Source organism: Leptodactylus fuscus, chromosome 1 (genome assembly GCF_031893055.1).
Source record: "Leptodactylus fuscus isolate aLepFus1 chromosome 1, aLepFus1.hap2, whole genome shotgun sequence".
Classification (NCBI taxonomy): domain Eukaryota; kingdom Metazoa; phylum Chordata; class Amphibia; order Anura; family Leptodactylidae; genus Leptodactylus; species Leptodactylus fuscus.
The window spans coordinates 108132703-108155078 of NC_134265.1; the positions used below are offsets into that span (position 1 = coordinate 108132703).

Below are 22376 nucleotides of genomic sequence, written 5' to 3' on the forward strand. Positions count from 1 at the left end.
ATCATTCTTAAAGGCAAAAATAAACCAGTCATTATAAAACTGCACAATAGGAAAATGATGGGAGGCAGAACAGTATGCATATAATACACCCAATACTGTAAGATCTATCATCTGTAACTGCATAGTACATAGAGGTGCGTGTATGTGCAGAAGTGTGTCAAAAATGGCATATGGGAATATTCTGTAAGCAGTAAAGAAAATTTTGTCTCTGTAGATCCACTACAATGTATATGATACTGAACAGGGTACATATAGGATATAGTGTGACATTAAGCTCCCTATGTCTTCACCAGTTCATGACTGAAGGCCAATAAGGCTTGTATTTTTAGGCCTCATGTACAATACACAGCCATACTGACTTTTGTACAAAGCAGTGATAGGAATACCATAGTAGTACATAAGGCCTCTGCATGACTTCATACTTCTTCACACATAATGATCCATTGTATGCATGAGACATTCCCACTCGGAGCAGTGCTGTCTGAAGCCTTAGACTGAGGCCACATATTGCGGACAAGCTGATTTTTTAGTTGCAGATTTTGCTGAAGTCAAAAAGCAACTTTTCTGCAAAGTGTGGCTCAGCCTGTATTTGTAACCTGTCTACTAGAGATAAGCGAGTAGTATTCAATCGAATACCTCCCCTGCATAGGTATTGGTGTACTCAGTTGAATACCACGTGGTAAACGCAGTAAAAATTTGATTCCCCTCCCACCTTCCCTAGTGCTTTTTTTTTTACACCAATAACTATGCAGGGGAGGTATTAGATCGAATACTACTCGTTCATCTCTACTGTCTACCATTGGCTTATTCCATGGATTGAAGCATTGTTGAAATCTTGTTCTCTGCCAATACATAATCTCGTGTTTATATGTAGGCACAAGTACAGCACTGTCGACAACCTTTAGGCTAAGGCTACATCTAGACATTTTATCTCTTACTTGCTGTGATATCACTGTCCTTGTGAATGTATTGAGTAGTTTACAAATCTCTGGAGTATTGCTCTAGTGAAGAGAGTCACAAGCAATGTCTTTCTTTTAATGCTACATGTTGAGCAATGTAATAAGCTATTTTTCCCTCCATAAAAGAATAAGTAAATCTCCTTAAAATCAATGTTAAGCTATTGATTTTTTATAACAAAAGAGATATCAAAGGCCAGGTCCTCATGTGACGTAAACACAGTGACTGTAAAACACAGCGTTTTACAGTCACTGTGTAGTGGATGGGTTTAAAGCAGTAACATGTGCGCAACGGACACATTGCAATTCCCAAAAGCGTTGCAGTTTTGGAAATTGCAGCATGTCAATAATGCCTACGGAAACATTGGCGGTTTCCCTATAGGTATGATTGAAGGAGAACAGAAACCTCTGCAAACTTTCTGTGAAAAGTACTGCGTGAAAAAACTATAATGCTTGCTACCGCAGTTTTTCCTACAGCGCTTTCTGCTGTGGGACACTATACAGGGCCTTAGCCTAAAGGTTTGGACATTATGGCACCACCCATGTGCAGCAGCCGACAGCGCAATGTAGTAGCTAAAACTGAGGCATTACCTGCAACACTATGCAATCATTGGCCACTGCAGGTGGAGGGGGGGATTTCAGATGTACAGGTAGTGACAAAATATGTGTCCCCCACCCTCAGGCTACATGGATGATGTCCATGTGCTGCCAGTACCTCTATGGACCCACTCATTTCTTTCATTGAGACCAGGCTTCACACTGGACAGTTATATGACCTGTTCTGAATTTTGCCCTGGGTTTACATTCCCATACATGGGCCAGTGATAATACACGGGCACGTATATGGGGTTATCTTAATCAAATGAAGAGTGTTCTAGCTGTGGAAAACATGGCCACCACACCAATAATGCGTGCATGGATCCTAATACAAAAAAGCCTAAGTGTAGCTCTATCTGCAATTTCATTAAAATCTTTATGAAGGGTTTGCAGCTCAGTAATCCTCACTTACCGCCAATACATTGAGAAACACAAAATAAGAATTTATTGGATCGTCATGATTTATGAGAATGTGTTGGTCACATTTCCCTAAGTAATGTATCCTGTAGGCAATAGCAGTGACTATGGACAAGTCACTTCTGTAACAATTAGGGTGTATTCACACAGTCAGGTAGTCAAAAAAAAACAAAAAAAACTTCCTGTATTTTACTGCAGTTTTGCAATGTAGTTTTTGGTTATGCAGCATGAACAAGTAAAACACATTTTATGTATCCAGGCTACCACCTGCCCATGTGAATATGCCCTTACCTACAAGTCCTTGGCTCGTATCCCTGGTACTTGATAATGTGGCACATAGAACTTTGTAATAGTGCTCAGCTGTATGTTAGCTGATAAATAGCACATTGTAATAAGGGAAGAAAAACAATCAAACTATTCTGTAGTCCACTTATAACTGTGATATGATTAAAAGAAGCACTAAATGTGAACAAGCTCTTATAGCTCTGATCCATATGTTTACATAGTTGCAGAAGAGCATAAACTGAAGCAAAGCTATAGGAATGCGATAAAGCCCCAATCTGTAGCGCTACAATGATACGTTTGGTCCCTTCCAGCTGGGGCCATGGATACGGTAAAGGCCATTTTATGCTCACTGGAAGTGTGGAGGGGGTTGTAGGTATGGAGGCTGCAGATGTCTTTTCTACTTTACTGAATTGTGTGTATTTAGTAAGGCAACACCATATTATGCATTCATTAATAACATGGTAGACGACCACTGCTTAATCTCTTCACAAGGTATCTGCGTGAGCTATAAACGTCTGAAATATTAAAGACTGCGTTCACACAATGAGGCTGACATAATGCTTGAGAAGTAGCATAATCCTATTATTTCAATATAAACCAATATGCAGCAACAGTACCATAACCTCATCAGATGAACGTGTCCTAATGGGGAGAACTTTACAGGGCCTCATTCCCTGTCACCTGAACCAAATGCTCACATGATGTATAGATGCTTAGAAACAAGTGTAAGCTCTGTGCATCCTGCACTGCTGTCCAGGCGATACTTCCTCTGGTGCGCTCTAATGTTTAGCGGGTTATCGGTCAAGTAACTGTGAGTAAACATTGGTACAGCAAAACAACAAAAAAAAGAAGTCCTGAGTCCAAGAAACTGCAACACTGTACAAATAAAAAACACAAGCTTCTTGTAGAGCAGGGGTATGGTGTAGAAAACAATGACCGAGCGCCTCCCTTCCCAAGAATCATCCCTTCTATGTTAAGGAAAGAGCCTCTTGGAAGATGCATGATACAAAGAAATTTTCACCCAGTAGGTCCTTGGTGTGGTTTCCAATACAGGTTGGCAACGGCTCCACGAAAGCTGGCTTTGCCGCAACTCATTAATGTATTGGGGATGGACATGGCTGTGACAGGCAGCAGACTTCAGCTTGGTCTGTACTTGGTTGGCTCCATGAAGGGATGTTCTGGAGAAACGTGATATGTCAAGATAGGGAGGAGTTCATATTGGACGGGTATTTGAGGACAATAAATAAGATACTGCAATGAGTCCATGGGTACCACATCCGTCTCCAAACTGGTCCTTGAAGTGACAGGTCGGGAAGCAGGAAATGTGAGGGGTAAGTGCCATCGGGATGGGATACTCACTGCTCTTGTATCTGCTGCTGCATTTTCTGCAACATTTCTTGCATTCTCCGCAGCTGGAAGAAAAGAAGAATAGAGCAGATGAAGACAAGGACATTAATAATAATACTAAAGGAAATATGTTATTGTTCACGCAAATGGAAATGTGTTAAAGTAGATACACAATTCTTCTAGACTGGCCATATACAATAGATCATTTTCAGCTGAGCCCACTCATTTTGATGGGATCCATAAGAAATCTGATTTATATGAAGCCACCTATCAGTTCTCTGATGCTGCTTGTTGGGGGATGTCAGAGATGCCATTTATTATCTAAGTCAATAACCATTGCCCAATGACTAGCTGTAAAGCTGCCTTCTTCAGTTTTAATTCCATAAGAACATCCAATGATTTTTTTTTCTCCATTTTTTCTCCTCTAGGATAACAGTCCAGTAGGTGTCAGGCTTAGTGTCCCTCTGCTTTCCCCGGAATCTAGAGCAGAGACCAAATCCCATGCAAGCTAAGCCTCACCCCAGAGCCGAAAGTTGCTGATCCCTGGTCTAGAAGTTATCTAGGTCTAGCCTAGCAAGAAATAGAAGTGTTACAGCAACATGGGACTTGATAATAATGTATAAGTGATGTCTAAGATAATATGTTTTTTTTGTTTTTTTTTTTAATTTAGAACTTTTTTCTAACCCCTTGCCATACTATGGATGTTGGCATGCGCACAGCTATGTTTGTGAAGATCGTGGTACCCGGGAATGAGATTCAGGAAAGATTTAGGAGAAGCCAATGGATATTATACCAAACTGCAATGCATTAGACCCTAAAGACTCTAAAAATTAAAGTAAAAAAAAAACAACAACATACATTTCCCAGGATCAGAAATAAAACTAATGTAAAATATAAACATATTAAATATCCCCATGTCCAAAAATGGCCAAACTACAAAAATCTAAAAATATTTTTTCTACATGGTGAATGTTGTAGAGGGAAAAAAAAATTAACATGGCTGAACCAATGTTTTTTGGCTTTTTCTCTAAAAGCGATCAAACCAGTTAAACATTCCCCAAAATGGTATAAAAAAAGTTAGTCTGGCATATATGAAAATACAAAAAAGTTACAGGTGTCAGAATATAGCAACTCCAAGCAGATTTATTTTGTTATGGTGTTGTTTGTTTAGGCCTATAAATTTGGCATAGCTGAAATTGTTACAACCCACAGACTATAGGAAATAGGTCATTTTGGCTGCACTTTGAACACTGAAAAAACCCAAAACCATAGCACAAACACAATTTTTTCTGAAATTGCTCCCATTCAGAATTTTTTGCAGCTTCTCAATAAATCATACAAAATATTAAATGGTACCATTATAAAGTACAATTTGTTACGCAAAAAATGAGCCCTCATATGGTTGTGGCAGGAAGGGGCTCATCTTAAACACGATTCAGTTCACCTGCATTGTGAATTCTTTGTACGGCTGTGTAATATTCTCTATGTACAATAGTTCAGTACATATCGTTCCCTCAATTCCAATGTTTTTCTCTACAGTACATGCAACATTTTGTGTTTGCTTTCGTTTTAGATCCTGCTATAAGGGCCGAGGACTCCAATCCAATCTTCAGTGTGGTCTCTGGCAATACACATTTGTCTGCCAGTATGCCACCTAGTGGCTATACACACAGAGGTCACAAGACTAGAATAAAAGATCAATCAACCCAATGTAAACTCAAACTCAATGTACAAGACATTAAACTCTACAAGTCTTTATCTAGTGCAGAGAACTAGCAGGATTTCTGTTCACATAACCATTAACCCCCTAACAGCCACATTAAAATTGCAAAAACCCTCCTGAAAATGTCACTTTTTATTGCAGATTTAGAACGTATGGCCATGTAAATACAGCTAGCACATATCTCTGTTGTCTTATGTGCATTATAACCCTTTAGCAATCCAACTAATTTTAGCATTAAACTAGTAACATTTTATCTTCCTCTGCTTTCCAGCGTTCATAAATGTAAAAATTGTATTCCATGCAGCTTTACAAGATAAACTATTATAGTTTGTAGAAACATATAATGTACTAATTAAATTTATTTTAGGCAGGAAAAAAACAGTAATTGTATCAATGGTTTTTCAAAAAAAAATTTTCATATGGCCAACAAACCCATAATATTTTTCTTTTTCCATCGGCGTGGCTGCGTGAGGGCTTGTCTTTGCAGGATGTCTTAATGAGAGTGAGGGAGATGAAAAGAGAACTCCAATTGTGGTATGTGAATTTTAAGTGTAGATGCCATATGGAATAAATAACATACTAATTTTTTATTGTGGCAATTATGTTTTTATTATTTATTTATGTATTTATATTTATTTTTTTCATTTTACTTATTCTGAAAGCCACTTAGGTGCTGCAGCGAGCAATTTCCACAGCATCTAGGGGGTTAAATGAATCGTATGCTTGATAATGGGGAATACTGTCATGAACAAAGGTCCATGTGATCTCACATTGACAGAAAAAAAAGAAGCCCTGGCCCTGCACATTGTATGTGTCCCCTGCACATCGCCAGGGAGTATAAGGACTATATGCAGCTCCACTTCAACCAATGATAATTCTGGTTCTACTGGCGTGACAGACATGATCTTGTAAAGCCTACAGCTAGAGGAATTTTTACTAGCTGCTTCCTCTGAAGCTTTACTGCCTGTGTCCAGCTTGGACTAAACTATAGGGTAAAGTCCGAGCAATAGCCAGGCAAAACTATTAGGGTAAGTTCACGCAGGGTTTTTTGGTCACGAATTTGAGGCTTTATCCGCCTCAAAATCCTGACCAAAAAGACGGCTCCCATTGAAATCAACGGGAGCCGGTCAGGTCTTTTTTTCCAGGAGCCGGTTTGTTCCGCACCCGGAAAAAGAAGCGAGATGCTCATTCTTCAGGCCTATTCACCTCACGATTCAGCCTGAAGACACTCCCTCCTCCCGACTAGGCCCATTCATTGGGCCTAATCCGGAGCGGAGTGCACGACTGGATGCCGATGCAGTGCACCGGCATTCAGTCGCGGCTACCCGTTTTTTGGCCTGGAACCTGAAGCAGCCTCCACCTCAGGTTCCGGTCCAGAAAACCCTGTGTGAACTTACCCTTAGGGGGTTAAATTAATTGTGATAATACAGAATAAAAATTCAGCTCTTCAAAAACATTAAAAATGGAATTCTGTATTGGACTAATGTAGGCATCTGAATATTCTAAGAGGCAGTTTCAAGAATGGCTGCCCTAACAGCTTCTGGCTTCAGAATTCTAGTACATACCTCTTCATCCTTCATTTTTATTAGTTTCTCTGTTTCTGCGTCAGGTGTGGGCAGAGGAAGGATAGGTATGGGGCTCTCTATCCTGTTGTCCTGAGTCAGTTTGCTGCAAAAGATAAGACGCTCAATATTAGCAATAAGAACTGTTTAGCTATTATTATTACTTGCATATCTTTACCGCATGAATATTATAATCTTAAATAATACATGTTCCTGATGATTATTGTATATTATTTTTTTCATAGAAAATTTGTTTCTACATGAAATACATTTTTAAGTATTCTGCACAACATATTATAAGGCTAAGGCTCCACTGAGACGTCCAGCAGCAAAAAAGCGCTGTGGGAAAAAACATGGCAGCAATGCATCGTGGTTCTTCCCACAGCGCTTTAAACAGTAAATTTGCAGAGTTTTCCTCTGCGGACTTTGTGTTACATTTATATCTATGGGGAAACCGCTGGTGTTTACGTAGGTATAGTTGACATACTGCAATTTCAAAAACTGTGGCAATTTTGGAAATCGCACTGCGGTTTTTACTGCAACGTGGGCATGGGATTCACTAGAATTTCATCCACTTTGCCCGTACTGTAAAACGCAGCAATTTTTCTTGCAGGCAAATCGTGGTGTTTCAGTCCCATGGGGCCCCGGCCTAAAATATAGTATTATTTTACATTTTACATATAGAGTTAATGGAAAAACAGATCTCTCACCAGAAGGTTCCCCAGCATACTTAGTTTATACAATGCAAGTACTGTAGTTAGTATTACACCATTCAAGTACTCAGTATATTTTCACTCCCACACAGGCCCTGTTTATTGTATAACTACATAAGGTGTAAAACCAAGACCTGTTAGTTATTCAGATTTGGCTATTTTAGTAAATAGTTCTGCTCCTCTTGGAAAAAGAACTATTCTGGAGCACGTTATCGGTGTGTTGTGTCGTTCCTCTGCTGTTCCTCCTTGAAATGTATGAATAAATTGATAACTGGATATCACAAGTTGGGGGCCTGTCCCTACAAGGGCTGATAACTGTCCAGTGTTCATTGTGTAGGGAAAGGAAATGGTTACAACCCACTTGTTAATTTAACAGAGAAATAGTGCAGAATCCTAAAAATGTGATTCGGAATAGTAAATAAAATGGTAAAGGGTAACTAAAATTATTAGTTAAATTGACATGTCAGGAGAGAGGATAGGTCTATTTAATTTGAAGGTTAAAAATCCTGTATCCAAACCATATAAAGTTATATAGGATATTGGGATACCCTGTAAGTCACTCCAGAAGCAGGAGACTTAAGCTGGCCATACACATAGGAAATATTTTTCTGCAGCCCTTTATTGGATCCAGCTAAATTTGGTGATATGTGCCAATAATCTGTTGTCTATGATACACATAATACCCATAATATTAACAGAATATGCTACTAAGATAAACCAAATCTGCTGATAAATATCTCATGTATGTGGCCAGCTTTGAGCTATGTTTACAAGGATTCTGCAAAGAAAATCCTCAGCAAGTTACAGTACAGTGCAATGTGAATGAAGGTCAATCATAGATCCCTAAGCATCATTTTTCTTTTGCAAAGTGTAAAGAGATAGAGGCCAAAACTATTGTCAATGTAGTCAAGTGATTATATCTCATAACCACTAAGGACTGACATCATCATTCACGTGTGGCTGTAATAGCAACAGACCACTGCAGATAAAACAGATATTTAACTTTAAGATATGAACCGATACCATGTTAGTAAGAACCCAATACAGCATATAATGCGAGAGTTCAGTGACCGAATGTGACTGAAGTATAACCCTAACCTTTCTGCTGTGTTCAAAACTTCTTCATGCCTTTAAAAGACAAAAAGTGATAAAATGCAATAATTCAGATTTCCATATCATATGTATTTCACTATTGGTTAATAGGATTATAAAATAAGTAATTATACAGACTCAGTTATTATGTAAATAGTATTAGAGTCAGAATTTTCCAGACTTTATTTGCACATGATAGAAATTACCAATGACTAGAGTAAACATGGGACCTTATTATATCCACATTGAAAAACCACTCTGGTGCCAGTAACTGTGTACATAAGCTTTAATCAAACAGTTGTCTAAGCTTATGCAGAAATATTCTGCGCCCTATCTATCCTGATTTGGGTATCCACAAGCACAAGCACCAGGTAATAACATTTAGAGGCACCAGGGGGCAGAATTGCTTTTTCAATTCTTAGCTCTATGGCCTAAAGTCATCGTCTATTAGGAAAATGAAATTAGCAAAAGTCCCCATATACTGTGTAGTGACCGTGCCAGATACTACAGCTCAGCATCCATTCATGTGAAGAGAGGACCTGCACTATTCACTGTTGTACATGACCGTGTGCTTCTGGCCGGCCTTGAATTAAAGGCATGGACAGCGTATGGGGGACACGTGGATATTACCCTTGTGCCAACTGTGCACTTGCCATGCTTCTGTGGCCCCTTTCATTAAATGAATAGAAGTCACGGAAGCAAGGGCCGCAAAACATTAGCAGAATAGGTCCTGTTCTATATTTTGAAGCCCAGACTGTTGCCCCGAACATTTGACCGTGAAATTCATAGTCATGTGTATGGGCCCATATAAATAAATGGGTCAGGGTGCTGCTATCTGGGAAATAGACAGACAGCACACTTAGCAAGGCCACAGTCGTCTACATGGGGCCTTAATCTAAGTTTTCTCCTGCAAATTCCCTTTAACTGCAGGCAAAATTGGATTTTTTTGTTTTTAGATATGAATTTTTGATTTTATCATATGAAATATTATGTATAACATCAATCATGGGTTTTAGGCTAGGACAACTATGGCATACTGTATATCATGCAAAGCCTGCCGTGTAAGCACTGCCACCCTCAGAAGAAATATAAGTGAATGTTGCTGCCATGTGATTCATAAATTGCCATTACATGACAGTCAAAAAAAATCCATCAGTTTTGGACTTTTTGAAACCATTGGTACGCCCAACTGTTAGTTTTACTGAACAGAATTGGCCATAGTATTCTGGAACTACCTGGGCTTTTTTTTTACAAGTCTTGTAGTAATGTAGCTACTACATCCTTGTAAATGAAGCTCACCAAGTCTAAAATACAAGTCGGTATATAAGATATTTAGATGATGAGAAACCTCCAATAATCAAAATGACAGGCTAGAAAATACTTTTACAGGCCAAATGTGAAGGACAGAATACGGGCAGCGAGCCTGTGAATACTAGTAATATTAAGCAATGTCTAAAAACTTGTATTTCAGATTTAATGCCCATTTACTGTCTATCAAAAGATAATAAGAATTAATAATGTGAAAAATGGATTTTCCATGTATCTCCTGAGAACACAGTCACATAAATGATACATATGAATTTACATGTTGTTATATAAAGTGCCTTACCTAGTCATCTGCTGGATACACTGGGCTCTGTAGTTCTCATAATGCACATCACATGTTACGTCTTTAAGGTCATGCATATGAGTTCGAATCAACATATTTCGTAGCTTCACAAAGTCGCAATGTGCCTGGTTTTCCACTGTCAACAGTAAGATGGACAGATATAAGTGTGAGTGAGATCAATACACATTAGGAAATAATATACTGCACTATAAGTTGTCTATTTATCAACCTTGCCTAACCTTTCAACAAACTTTGCATAAATCAAAAGTACAGCGTTTGGACTTGCGTAGTAACACTATATCTGGTCGTTATATGCGGGCTTGTGGATAGGGCATATCTGATATGTGCTGCTCACAATATGATGAAGGGGATCTTCTCTCACTCAGAAATTGTCCTATGCAGGATTTATATAGAGACCAGTACTGATGTAAATAATATTGTGATAGAAAACTACTATTTGGTTTCAGAAACTCACAGCTAATGCCACAGGCTGCAGAAAGAAATGCTGCAGAAAAAAATGCAGTGGAAACTTAAGGTTGAAGCCCTACGTTGCGGAAACACAGCTTTCTTTGTTGCAGATTTTGCTGTGGTTTTTTGAGCCAAAGCCAAGAAAGGTTACAAAAGTAATGGGAAATATATAGGAAGCTCTTATACTTCTATCTTCTGCTCAATCCACTCCTGGTATTAGGTCAAAAAACCATAAAATCTGCAACAAAGAAAGCTGCGTTACTACAATGTGGGGCCTTGGCCTGAGGGTAAGTTCACACGGAGATTTTTGGATACGGCCTAAAAATCCTGACCAAAAAGACGGCTCCAATTGAAATCCATGGGAGCCGTTCAGTTCTTTTTTCCGGGAGCCAGTTTGTTCCGGCTCCCGGAAAAAGAAGCGAGATGGTCATTCTTCAGGCCATTTCGCCTCGCGATTCGGCCTAAAGACACTCCCTCCTCCTGACTAGGCCCATTCATTGGGCCTAATCCGGAGCGGAGTGCGTGGCTGGATGCCAGTGCAGTACGCCGGCTTTCAGTCGCGGCTACCCGGCTTTTGGTCAGGAACCTGAGGCGGCCTCCACCTCAGGTTCCAGACCAAAAACCTCCGTCTGAACTTACCCTAAGTCTATGGGAAAAATGCTGAGTTTCCGCAGGTAGAATTAAACATGCTGTATATCTCATTCACTTTGTTGAATAATTCCTTATTATTATTTCCTGTTATCAGCCACGTCTGGCCAGTAAGAAACAGATTGCAATGTAGTTCTATTAAAATATTCAATATTCATAACTTTATCTTGCATGTCTCCAGTTATGAACTTGAGATATTTTTACATACCGTATATACTCAAGTATAAGCCGACCCGAATATAAGCCGAGGCCCCTAATTTTACCACAAAAAAACTGGGAAAACTTATTGACTCGAGTATAAGCCGAGGGGGGGAAATGCAGCAGCTACTGGAAAATTTCAAATATTAAAATGGTCGGAGTTTTTGGGTGCAGTAGATGCTGGGGAAGGGGAGGGGGTGTTTTGGTTGTCTGTCTGCTCCTTCCCTGAGCTTGAGGACTGGGATTTTTTTCCCCCACTTGGAATTCAGTCTGGCTGAATATAGGGTACCTGTAGTACTCCTATTAACCCCTTCCCGACAGAACAGGAGCACTGCAGATATTCAGTAGACTGGGCACTATCAGACACAGGGATACCTAATGTGTATGTGTTTCACAGTCATTTTGTTTTGTATGTATTCTAGGGAAAGGAGTGATTTAGAATGTTTATTTTTTTTAAAGCTTTTTTTTCCCCACTATTTTATGGGACATTCTATACATTGATATTGTGGCTGGTCATAGACCCCCCCACTCCGAAAAAAATAAATAAATAATTTTATTTATTTTTTTTGCTGACTTGAGTATAAGCCGAGGGGCGCTTTTTCAGCACAAATGCTGTGCTGAAAAATTTGGCTTATACTCGAGTATATACAGTATATATCCAGGAATGGTATTATCATAATTTACAATTTGCACCTTTTTTTTAAAATGCTGATTTTATGTCTTAGGGCCCCTTCACACAGAGTTTACGCTCGGTGTATTCTGTTTACGCTCGGTGTATTCTGTACATTTTACACGTGTAAAAATACCTGTGTAAAATGTAGTTAGCCATTGAGTTCAATGGCATGTTCTTAAAACGCGCGTCTTTTTGCGCGCGTCTTTTTGAGCGTAAACTCTGTGTGAAAGGGCTGGTCTTTAGCACAGAAAGTCTTGCAAAGTTATTTTAATTGTTTTTGGCAGGAGACAAAGGCTTTTTAATTCATTGTAAGAAAAAAAAAAGCAAAGGAAGTGCGGCCATCAGCAGTGTTATCGAAGCGGGAATGTGGCTTTGTTCATAGAAATAATGATCAGCCACTTGTACATCAAACAGCTAAAATGAAAGCAGAATTGTTCTTTTCTTGTTACGCCTTTTAAATGTAGCCTCTGTAAATCCTGTTTTTCAAATATACAATGTGACTTAGGTCATTCCAGCTCGCAGACACAATTGTCTGATTTCCCTACATTCACATGACCATGTTTCACCTTCACCAGATTTAGCAGCCTGAACATCATGCCAGGAGAGGGACTCCTAGTTATAGGGACTTCTAACATTACAGTTATAGTTTATATTAGGAGTCTCTGCTTCCCAGCTAAATATATATCGCTTGGATGTAGGGACTAATGGCATAATAGATAACTATTATATAGAAGGATCTGTCTAAGTATGATGTTCAGGCTGGTAAATCTGGCAAACATAAGTGAAACTCAGTTGTGTGAATCTAGGCTTTTTGGGTTACTTGTGTAGTATAGACAGTGTAAGCCGATGGCTGGTCAGGTAATGGAGGGGGTGTACATCTCACCCAGACTACTAAGGTGGGTGAGATGAGAAAACTCCGGGAATGTTTGTTCTCAGCAGACAACTTTCGTATGCTGAGCATTTTGGTAAATGCTCAGTATTGGGCTGGATTTTTAGGAATGGCAGGTAAGTTGGTAGTGGGACCTGTCATTCTACCCCACTCCAGTCCACACTTTGGGAATGTTCCGGCAACGACTCAGCTGCAGAGAGTCTGCTCATCAAGGGAAGCTTAAGACGTCAGCTCCAGCGGCAGACTTTGGGCAGAGCTTGGTTGGAGTGCCAAACAGAGAGGTCATATTTTTGGAGTTGTGTCCTGAGTGATTCTACTGGCTTTTGGATTTCTGTTACTCTAGGTGAGGTAACCTATTCCATGTTCAGTTAGAGCCTAGCCGGGCAGGTATTTATTTTTTTATTGTTTCCTTTTGTTGTTGGACTACATTTTTGAGTGAAAATAAACTCTACCTTTGTTTTGGACTAAAGAAACTGGACTTGTGTGACTATGCCACCCCACCTAGCAACCCCAGACCCTGACAACAGTTATAAATGAAGCTCCTAGGCCACAAAGTAAAATCTGTAACAGCACCCTTTTCCTCATGATGCAGAGGTCTATATAGGATTTTGTAAAGATGGAGGTTCATACATTTATACGGTGACACACATAGGCATATACATAAGTACATATACTATACACTCTGACACATATATAGATGCAACCATTAGTAGACATAAATGTTGTAATAAACATATAAGTGCCTTGTCTGTTAGCATTTTTTTTAGTGATGGTATAGTATGAAAGTGTGTCCATGTTCAAGACCTTTACAAAATCTTGCATCCATCCCTGCTTCTTATTGTAATTTAAAGGCATCCTAGCATTAAAACTCAATTTTTTCTCACTAACACGTCAGAGTAGCCTTAAGAAAAGCTATTGTTTTCCTACCTTTAGATATCTTCTCCGCGCCGCCATTCGGTATAAATCCCAGTTTTCGTCTGTATGCAAATGAGTTTTCTCGCAGCACTAGGGGCGGGCCCCAGCGCTCAAACAGCACTGGGGGCATCCCCTATGCTGCGAGAGAACTCTCCAGCGCTGTCTCCATCTTCTTCAGGAACGTCCTCTTCACGCGTCTTTCTCCGGCGCTGGCTTCAAACACCTAGGCCTCGGGCAAAGCCGACTGTACATGCCTGCCGGCCACAAGAAAATGGCTGCTTACAATACAATACACTTTTGAAATAATTGGTTTCATGTATGAAAACTACCCGAGAGTTGAACAGCAAATAATAAAGAATATGTTCACATGCAGCAGATGAGTTGAAGGAATTTTTTCCACTGTCCCATGCATCTTGCATAAATCCACGCACTACAATGGAACTGCGCAGTGTCTTGGCTTCTTTAGATTTTGCGCAACTCAGTTTAGAGGTGCTGTATACAGAATTTAACACCTTGCTTGTCACTCAGCAGCTCTTGGCCATTTAAAGGTACATGAGCAGAAATATCCTTGAGTAAACAAAATATATTTGCATATATCTTAATAAAAACATACAAAAATAAGGATCATAAAGGGATAAAAATATATTTTTCACTATTTCTGAAAACACTCATAGAATCTATGACAAATTGAAAATCTTTACACTGTCAGAAACACTAGAAACCTAACTTACCTTCCACTATCCCCCAAGGATACAGACGACCTCGTACCCTCTGACCTTTAGCCTCTACCACTGTGTTGCTTCCAATTACAGCAAAAGGTGCACTCTCCTGTAACAGAAAAGGAAATGAGCATTTCCCTTACAAACATAAAAATCTTATTTAAAAGCAGTAGGACCAGGTAGGTGGAAACCATACTGCACCCGCACGTTGTGAGCATTGTATGTAGTATACTAGAATTACTTTTATTAGGGAGAAAACATAAAGCAAGATATCCTGTTCTGTTCACCTTCAGCTCCTTGTCCTGTTGTTTAAAGTCATCATCTTCATCTGAATCACATTCTGGGAACTGATAGACTTTTATTCCAAACTTTTCAATCTCTTCTCTTACCTGAAAAAGAAGAGTAAGGTGTTCATAAAAATATGTCGTAATATGACAATATAATGCACAAAGTCCAACAGTTTCATTAGAAGGACACCCCTGTGCTACTGAAGTGAAAGGGCCGTAACACTTTATCACTGCCACCCCTTCAAAGTGATGGTGATTTGTGGCTAATGCTCTATGTAGCTGAAACCCACACTTTTGCCAAGAATTCAAAACATAGTATGAAAAGCAGTAAATACAGTCTTTTTCGGTACTATATACTACATGTGGCCTTAGCCTTATATAGGTTTCCAAAAATGCAATAATGCCAGTTTAAACAGTGAAGGAGCCACAGTGCTAACCTGCCTTGAAAGAGTTGCCCAGAAGGAGTACTGAGTTAATGGGCTATCAATACGATGTTCTCAGAAAACAATTCTAATGGAGTCTGTCACCAAGAATCCCAAACCTAAACAAAGCTCTCGGAGGCTCCAGCACACCCCATTGCACTTGACCCTCATTTGCATGTTCCCAAAAGCTTATTTTTCGAGGAAATGATATATCTATTGGACTATTTAAAGCAGAAGTGCCAAACACAAGGCCCAGGCCTGCGACTGCAATGAAGTTGCCTGAGGCAATAGCCACACATGGAACCTCATGGAATGAATGGTTGGGTTGGCGTTCTCTTATGCTCCCTCTTAAATGGGTCTGTCAGAATTCACCTCACTGGCCTGGTCATCAAAACGCAATGGAAAAACCTGATGGAAGAGAACTAGGAATACCAGTACAGTGACTATTACTAGTAGCAGATTACTATTACCCAAGCCCGCTACAATATTTCTTTTGCACTATATAGTTATTAACAACTCCAATTCTTCAATAAAACTCACTCTTTCTTTCAGCTTCCTGATCTCATTGGGTACCAGACAGTCGGCTTTGGCGATCAGAGGAACAATGTTAACCTTCTCATGCAGAGCTTTCATAAAAGCCACATCCACTGGCCGCAGCCTGAAGCAAATAGAAAGAAAGCACAGAGAGGTCAGCTAATGGATTCTTATCAGCTAATGCAGGGCTTCTCAGCGTGACGTAGATGTGCTCCCCGGGATGCCTCATACAGGTTCTCTGTAACATTACAGTGTACTTGTAATGGATTCTACTGTGGGAAAATAAGTGTATGCATTATTTAATATACAGCAGATCCTGATGGAGAAACAGATATGCTCTATTTATCACCTACAGTGCCTAGCCAGACCCTATCAAGTTGTAAAAATGCCTGGCATCATCCGATCTAAGTCATATAATCTTATATCTTATTATATATGCAATACAGTGTTGGCCAAAAGTATTGGCACCCCTGCTATTCTGTCAGATAATACTCATTTTCTTCCAGAAAAAGATTGCAATCACAAATTCTTTGGTATTATTATCTTCATTTAATTTGTCTTCAATGGAAAACCACAAAAAGAATTGCCAAAAAGCCAAATTGGATATAATTCCACACCAAACATAAAAAAGGGGATGGACAAAAGTATTGGCACTGTATGAAAAATCATGTGATGCTTCTCTAATTTGTGTAATTAACATCACCTGTTACTTACCTGAGGCACCTAACAGGCGCTGACAATAACTAAATCAAACTTGCAGCCAGTTGAAATGGATTAAAGTTGACTCAACCTCTGTCCTGTGTCCTTGTGTGTACCACATTGAGCATGGAGAAAAGAAAGAAGACCAAAGAACTGTCTGAGGACTTGAGAAGCAAAATTGTGAGGAAGCATGAGCAATCTCAAGGCTGAAAGTCCATCTCCAAAGACCTGAATGTTCCTGGGTCTACCTTGCGCAGTGTCATCAAGAAGTTTAAAGCCCATGGCACTGTGGCTAACCTTCCTAGATGTGGACGGAAAAGAAAAATTGACAAGACATTTCAACGCAAGATTGTGCAGATGGTGGATAAAGAACCTCGACTAACATCCAAACAAGTTCAAGCTGCCCTGCAGTCCGAGGGTACAACAGTGTCAACCCTTACTATCCGACGGCGTCTGAATGAAAAGGGACTGTATGGTAAGATACCCAGGAAGACCCCACTTCTTACCCAGAGACATAAAAAAGCCAGGCTGGAGTTTGCCAAAACGTACCTGAGAAAGCCAAAAACGTTTTGGAAGGATGTTCTCTGGTCAGATGAGACAAAAGTAGAGCTTTTTGGGAAAAGGCATCAACATAGAGTTTACAGGGGAAAAAAAAGAGGCCTTCAAAGAAAAAAAACACGGACCATATAGTCGAACATGGCGGAGGTTCCCTGATGTTTTGGGGTTGCTTTGCTGCCTCTGGCACTGGACTGCTTAACCGTGTGCATGGCATTATGAAGTCTGAAGACTACCAACAAATTTTGCAGCATAATGTAGGGCCCAGTTTGAGAAAGCTGGGTCTCCCTCAGAGGTCATGGGTCTTCCAGCAGGACAATGACCCAAAACACACTTCAAAAAGCACTAGAAAATGGTTTGAGAGAAAGCACTGGAGACTTCTAAAGTGGCCAACAATGAGTCCAGACCTGAATCCCATAGAACACCTGTGGAGAGATCTCAAAATGGCAGTTTGGAGAAGGCCCCCTTCACATCTCAGGGACCTGGAGCAGTTTGCCAAAGAAGAATGGTCTAAAATTCCAGCAGAGCATTGTAAGAAACTCACTGATGGTTACCGGAAGCGGTTGTTCGCAGTTATTTTGTCTAAAGGTTGTGCTACCAAGTATTAGGCTGAGGGTGCCAATACTTTTGTCCGGCCCATTTTTGGAGTTTTGTGGAAAATGATCAATGATTTGACTTTTTTTTCCATTCTCTTTTGTGTTTTTTCATTGCAAGCAAAATAAATGAAGATATTAATACCAAAGAGTTTGTGCTTGCAATCATTTTCTGGAAGAACATGAGTATTATCTGACAGAATTGCAGGGGTGCCAATACTTTTGGCCAACACTGTATCTATCTGGTGACCCGCTCATGCTTGTTGCTTGTCTTAAAAAAATGGATGGCTGAACGAGAACTTTTCCCTTTTGTGTCACCTCTTACAGATTGTAAGCTCTTGTGGTCAGGGCCCTTGGTCTGGTTGTTTTATATATTTATTACTCTGTAATGTCTTACTTTGTTGTACATGACCCTTATGATTATAAAGTGCTTTAGAATACACTGGCTCTATCTAATAATAATAATAATAATAAATTAGCTATTAGTACTACTACTACTAATAATATCTAAATACAATCTGGATAATTATTATCTAAATTTAAAAACATCCCTACAGTAAAAATGAGGCAGATGTTCTAATAACAAAGTTCTTGTCATCACAAAGCAATCCAATATGGCAGCATGCCCCTTGTTGTAGGAAAGGTGGAGGGATCAGAGGTCAGACCCTCACTGATCATTCGTAGTTATAACTATGGTTAAAAAAAAAAAAAAGATCTGCTCAGCTGTAAATTTTAACAAGGGAATTAATTATGAATATTTCTAGTGTCTTGACAGATATCTACACCCCCGGAAATATATAGATGTATAAGGAGAAAACCAGTGGCGCTAACCATGGAAACGTATTAGTCGCTTGCTATCATCCTTGGAATCTGAGAGGTTACCATGGCAACTTTACTGTTCTTATTTACACTCGTTTTCATAAATGACTCCATCGTTATCCAATTAAAGACTGAGTTTATAGGGTTAATGACGAGTATTCTCCTCACCCGTGTCCAAAAGGTGAGATGAAGTACAAGCAGCAGTGCACTCTGTTATCCTGGATGTTTTTTCGGTTCAGTCCACTCTCATCTCGAAAGTATTGTTCAAACTGTTGGTCTATGTAGTCAGTGATGGCCTTCCAGCTGCTCCAAGAAAAAGCATCTTAGGTTAGAGTTCTTACATACGTTGTCCATCAGCACTGACCACCACTCTGGGGGAAATTCTCTTACCACTCTGTGTTGTTCACTGCGTCTCCAAAGCCTGGAGTATCCACAATGGTTAGCTTCAGCTTTACACCCTTCTCTTCAATGTCCACCGTGTGCTTCACAATCTCTACTGTTTGGTTTATCCTTTCTAGATACAAACCAATAGAAACAGAATAATATGGGTTTGAGAAACAACTGATAAAAAGGGTCAGAATTGGGGGGGTGCAACCTAAACAGTTCTAGTGGGTGCACCATGTGTTACTACTAAGAAGTGGGCACAACCAGCCCTGGTGCTCTGGGCCCCTTGTAATCCAACATTCACGTAGTGAAAAGGCAGCAGCATATAATAAGCTTTGCTCACTAATTTACTGACTGGGCATTCTCATGCAGAAAATAATCAGGCAGTGTTATGTGGGCACCTTTAAGGGGTATCATGAGCAAGACTTTCCCCGTATCCATAGGATAGCTGATAAGTGTCTGATTGGTAAGGACAAGAACTAGAGGCTCCAGTTCCCACATTTACATGGAGAAGCAATCATGTATGTCCACTGCTGCTCTATTCAACTTTGCCCCCTGAAGACAGGTGAGAACAGTGCCTTACAGCTGAAAGCAGCATCAGGGAAGTGCGACCAACAAACATTCTATTCAAAAAAGGGTCTCTGGATACCTCAATCCTGTGATCACTGGAAGGTCAGTAGTCCCCACTGGTCAAGCAATGCTTAAACCTTAAGTGTCTGTAGTACAACACCTTTAACCCCTTAATGGTCACATTAAGGCTAAGGGCTCGTTCACACGGTGTAACGTGCCGCGTGATGTGGCACGTGTACGCCGCGTGACCCTTTGCGTGCCGTACACGCTCCCATTCATTTCAATGGGAGCGGGGATCGTATGCGCCGCGCTAGTTTGCGGCCGTGCATTTATTCACGGCCGCAAACTAGCGTGGCGCATACGATCCCCGCTCCCATTGAAATGAATGGGAGCGTGTACGGCATGCAAAGGGTCACGCGGCGTACACGTGCCACATCACGCGGCACGTTACACCGTGTGAACGAGCCCTTAGGCTGTGGAAAGGCAGCCTTTTTTTTGTTGCATATTTTGTTGTTATTTTTTGAGCCAAAGTCAGGAGTGGCTACATAAGGAATGGAAAATATAAAGGAAGCTCTTAAACATTTCCCTTCAGTTAATTCTACTCAAAAGACCACAGTAAAATCTGTAACAACAAAAAACATGCATTTACACAATGTAGGGCCTTAGCCTAAATTTGTCAAATCACTCCTGAAAATGTCACACAGATTTTGGTTAAGCAGTTGAGAAAGAGAGGGTCAATGCAAGTTTTAGTTCTGCATAATTCAACCTAAGCCCATGTTATAGATAAGCTCTTTATCACACTGCAATTTCGCACTTTTGTGTGAAAAAGGTATTAGGCTAATGGGCTGACAGCAGAAAAGAGGAAAGCCTCACATCCCAACACTAGTACACTTAGACTTTGTAAATAATGTTCTAGCATACAAAAACACATATTAAAAATCTTCACAATGACAAAAATATTGTTGTGTGTTACAAAATAAGTGGCAGAACTGTGTAATGTATTAAACTGTGTTGCTCTGGTGAGGAAGCGGACTGCGTCATATCATATTGAAATGGTTTCACAGCTGAAGAAAACACAACCACAAGCAATGAGAAGTCTTCACAGCTGAAATCCAGCTCTGCAGATCTCCTGGGAAAATGCATCTAGCATCACTTCCTGTGGCAGACGCCAGCTTGCCAAATACCAAAGTCTTTGTAGCTTTAATGTACAGACTTAGTAGCAACTTCTTGAAATGAACTAATACAAGCAACACATTTATTACATTTCCACAGCACAGTATGAGAAGGCACAAGAGTAATATTACAAAAGACAAAAGTGATGCAGAAACTTTATTAAATTGCACATAGGACTGGGCGATTATAATCTAAATCAAAATTGCTATTTAATGAGCAGTTCACCTCGATTACGATTAACGTTTATTATTATATTATGCCCCTTTTACAAGCCATGCCCCTATTAAAGTATGGGTTGGCTGAATCTTGCGAGATTTGTCTCGCAAGGTTCACCTGGCAGTTTTGTTAAAGGGATCCTATCATTGAGAATGAATTTTTTTGTCGGTCACACGTTGGAATAGCCTTAAGAAAGGCTATTCGTCGCCTACATTTAGATGTCTTCTCCGGGACGCCGTTCCGTAGAAATACCGGTTTTCACTGGTATGCAAATGAGTTCTCTCACAGCACTGGGGGCGGGCCCAAGTGCTCAAACAGCACTGGGGGCGTCCCCAATGCTGCCAGAGAACTCTCCAGCGCCGCCTCCATCTTCTTCAGGAATGTCATCTTCCTGTGAAACTTGTAGGCCTCGGACAGAGCCTATTGTGCATGCCCGCGGCCACAAAAAAAATGGCTGCTTACACAGTAAGTAAGCGTCCATTTTCTTGTGGCATGTGGGCAAGTGCAGACGGCTCTGCCCGAGGCCTACAAGTTTCAAAGCCTGCGCCGGAGGAAGATACAGGAAGATGACATTCCTGAAGAAGATGAAGGCGGCGCTGTAGAGTTCTCTGGCAGCATTGGGGATGCCCCCAGTGCTGTTTGAGTGCTGGGGCCCACCCCCAGTGCTGCGAGAGAACTCATTTGCATACTGGCAAAAAACAGTATTTCTGCGGAACAGCGGCCCGGAGAAGACATCTAAAGGTACGAGACGAATAGCCTTTCTTAAGGCTATTCCAACATGTGACCCACAAAAAATTCATTCTCAATGATAGGATCCCTTTAAGACCTAAAGTGTCAGAAACCAAACAGCTATTATACTCTTTGGTCTTTTCAGATCCCAGAGCATAATTTGTGGAGGCCCAGAGGAGTTTACTCACCACCCCTGGGCTCTGGCGCGGCTCCTGGTTTTCTTCAGGCCTGCTGAAGGACGTATGGGACCACTGAGGCCTCTGATTGGGCATCAGCAGTAATGTGGTGTCATGAAGCAAAGACGCAATTGTGACTATGTTAAACTGTTCCATGGGGTCTGAAGAGACCCCAGTGTATAACAGCAGTTCATGTTCCGATGTTTTTGGTCTGAATGAAAATACAAACAAAAGCTTGCGAATACCGTAATGATGACACTGAAATAACCGAACACAAAATGATAAACCGATGCACAAAATCATGTCGGTTATCCAGAGTATTGGTTGGTTGTGCTTATATTTTGATGAATTGCCCAGCCCTATTTGTACATATATTATGAAAGCAAGTGATCACTTTCTGTAAATGTA

At 40.3% G+C, this 22376-nt stretch overlaps 1 protein-coding gene across 5 annotated transcripts in view; it reads right to left on the bottom strand.

Moving 5' to 3' along the window:
- Nucleotides 1-1647: 1647 nt before the first annotated feature.
- SEPTIN5 (septin 5) overlaps nt 1648-22376 on the bottom strand; it is a 72588-nt gene continuing 51859 nt past the window's right edge. For 3 of the 5 annotated variants that reach the window (XM_075275812.1, XM_075275837.1, XM_075275826.1), the window contains 9 exons: nt 19111-19234; nt 18889-19023; nt 16061-16178; nt 15099-15200; nt 14824-14920; nt 10302-10437; nt 8699-8728; nt 6891-6993; nt 1648-3667 (listed from right to left, as the gene is read on the bottom strand). In XM_075275812.1, the coding sequence (XP_075131913.1) occupies nt 3611-3667; nt 6891-6993; nt 8699-8728; nt 10302-10437; nt 14824-14920; nt 15099-15200; nt 16061-16178; nt 18889-19023; nt 19111-19234 (902 nt within the window). In that variant the 3' untranslated portion in view covers nt 1648-3610. The remainder of the gene's footprint in view (nt 3668-6890; nt 6994-8698; nt 8729-10301; nt 10438-14823; nt 14921-15098; nt 15201-16060; nt 16179-18888; nt 19024-19110; nt 19235-22376) is intronic. The other 2 variants (XM_075275818.1, XM_075275830.1) reach the window with 1 other exon arrangement.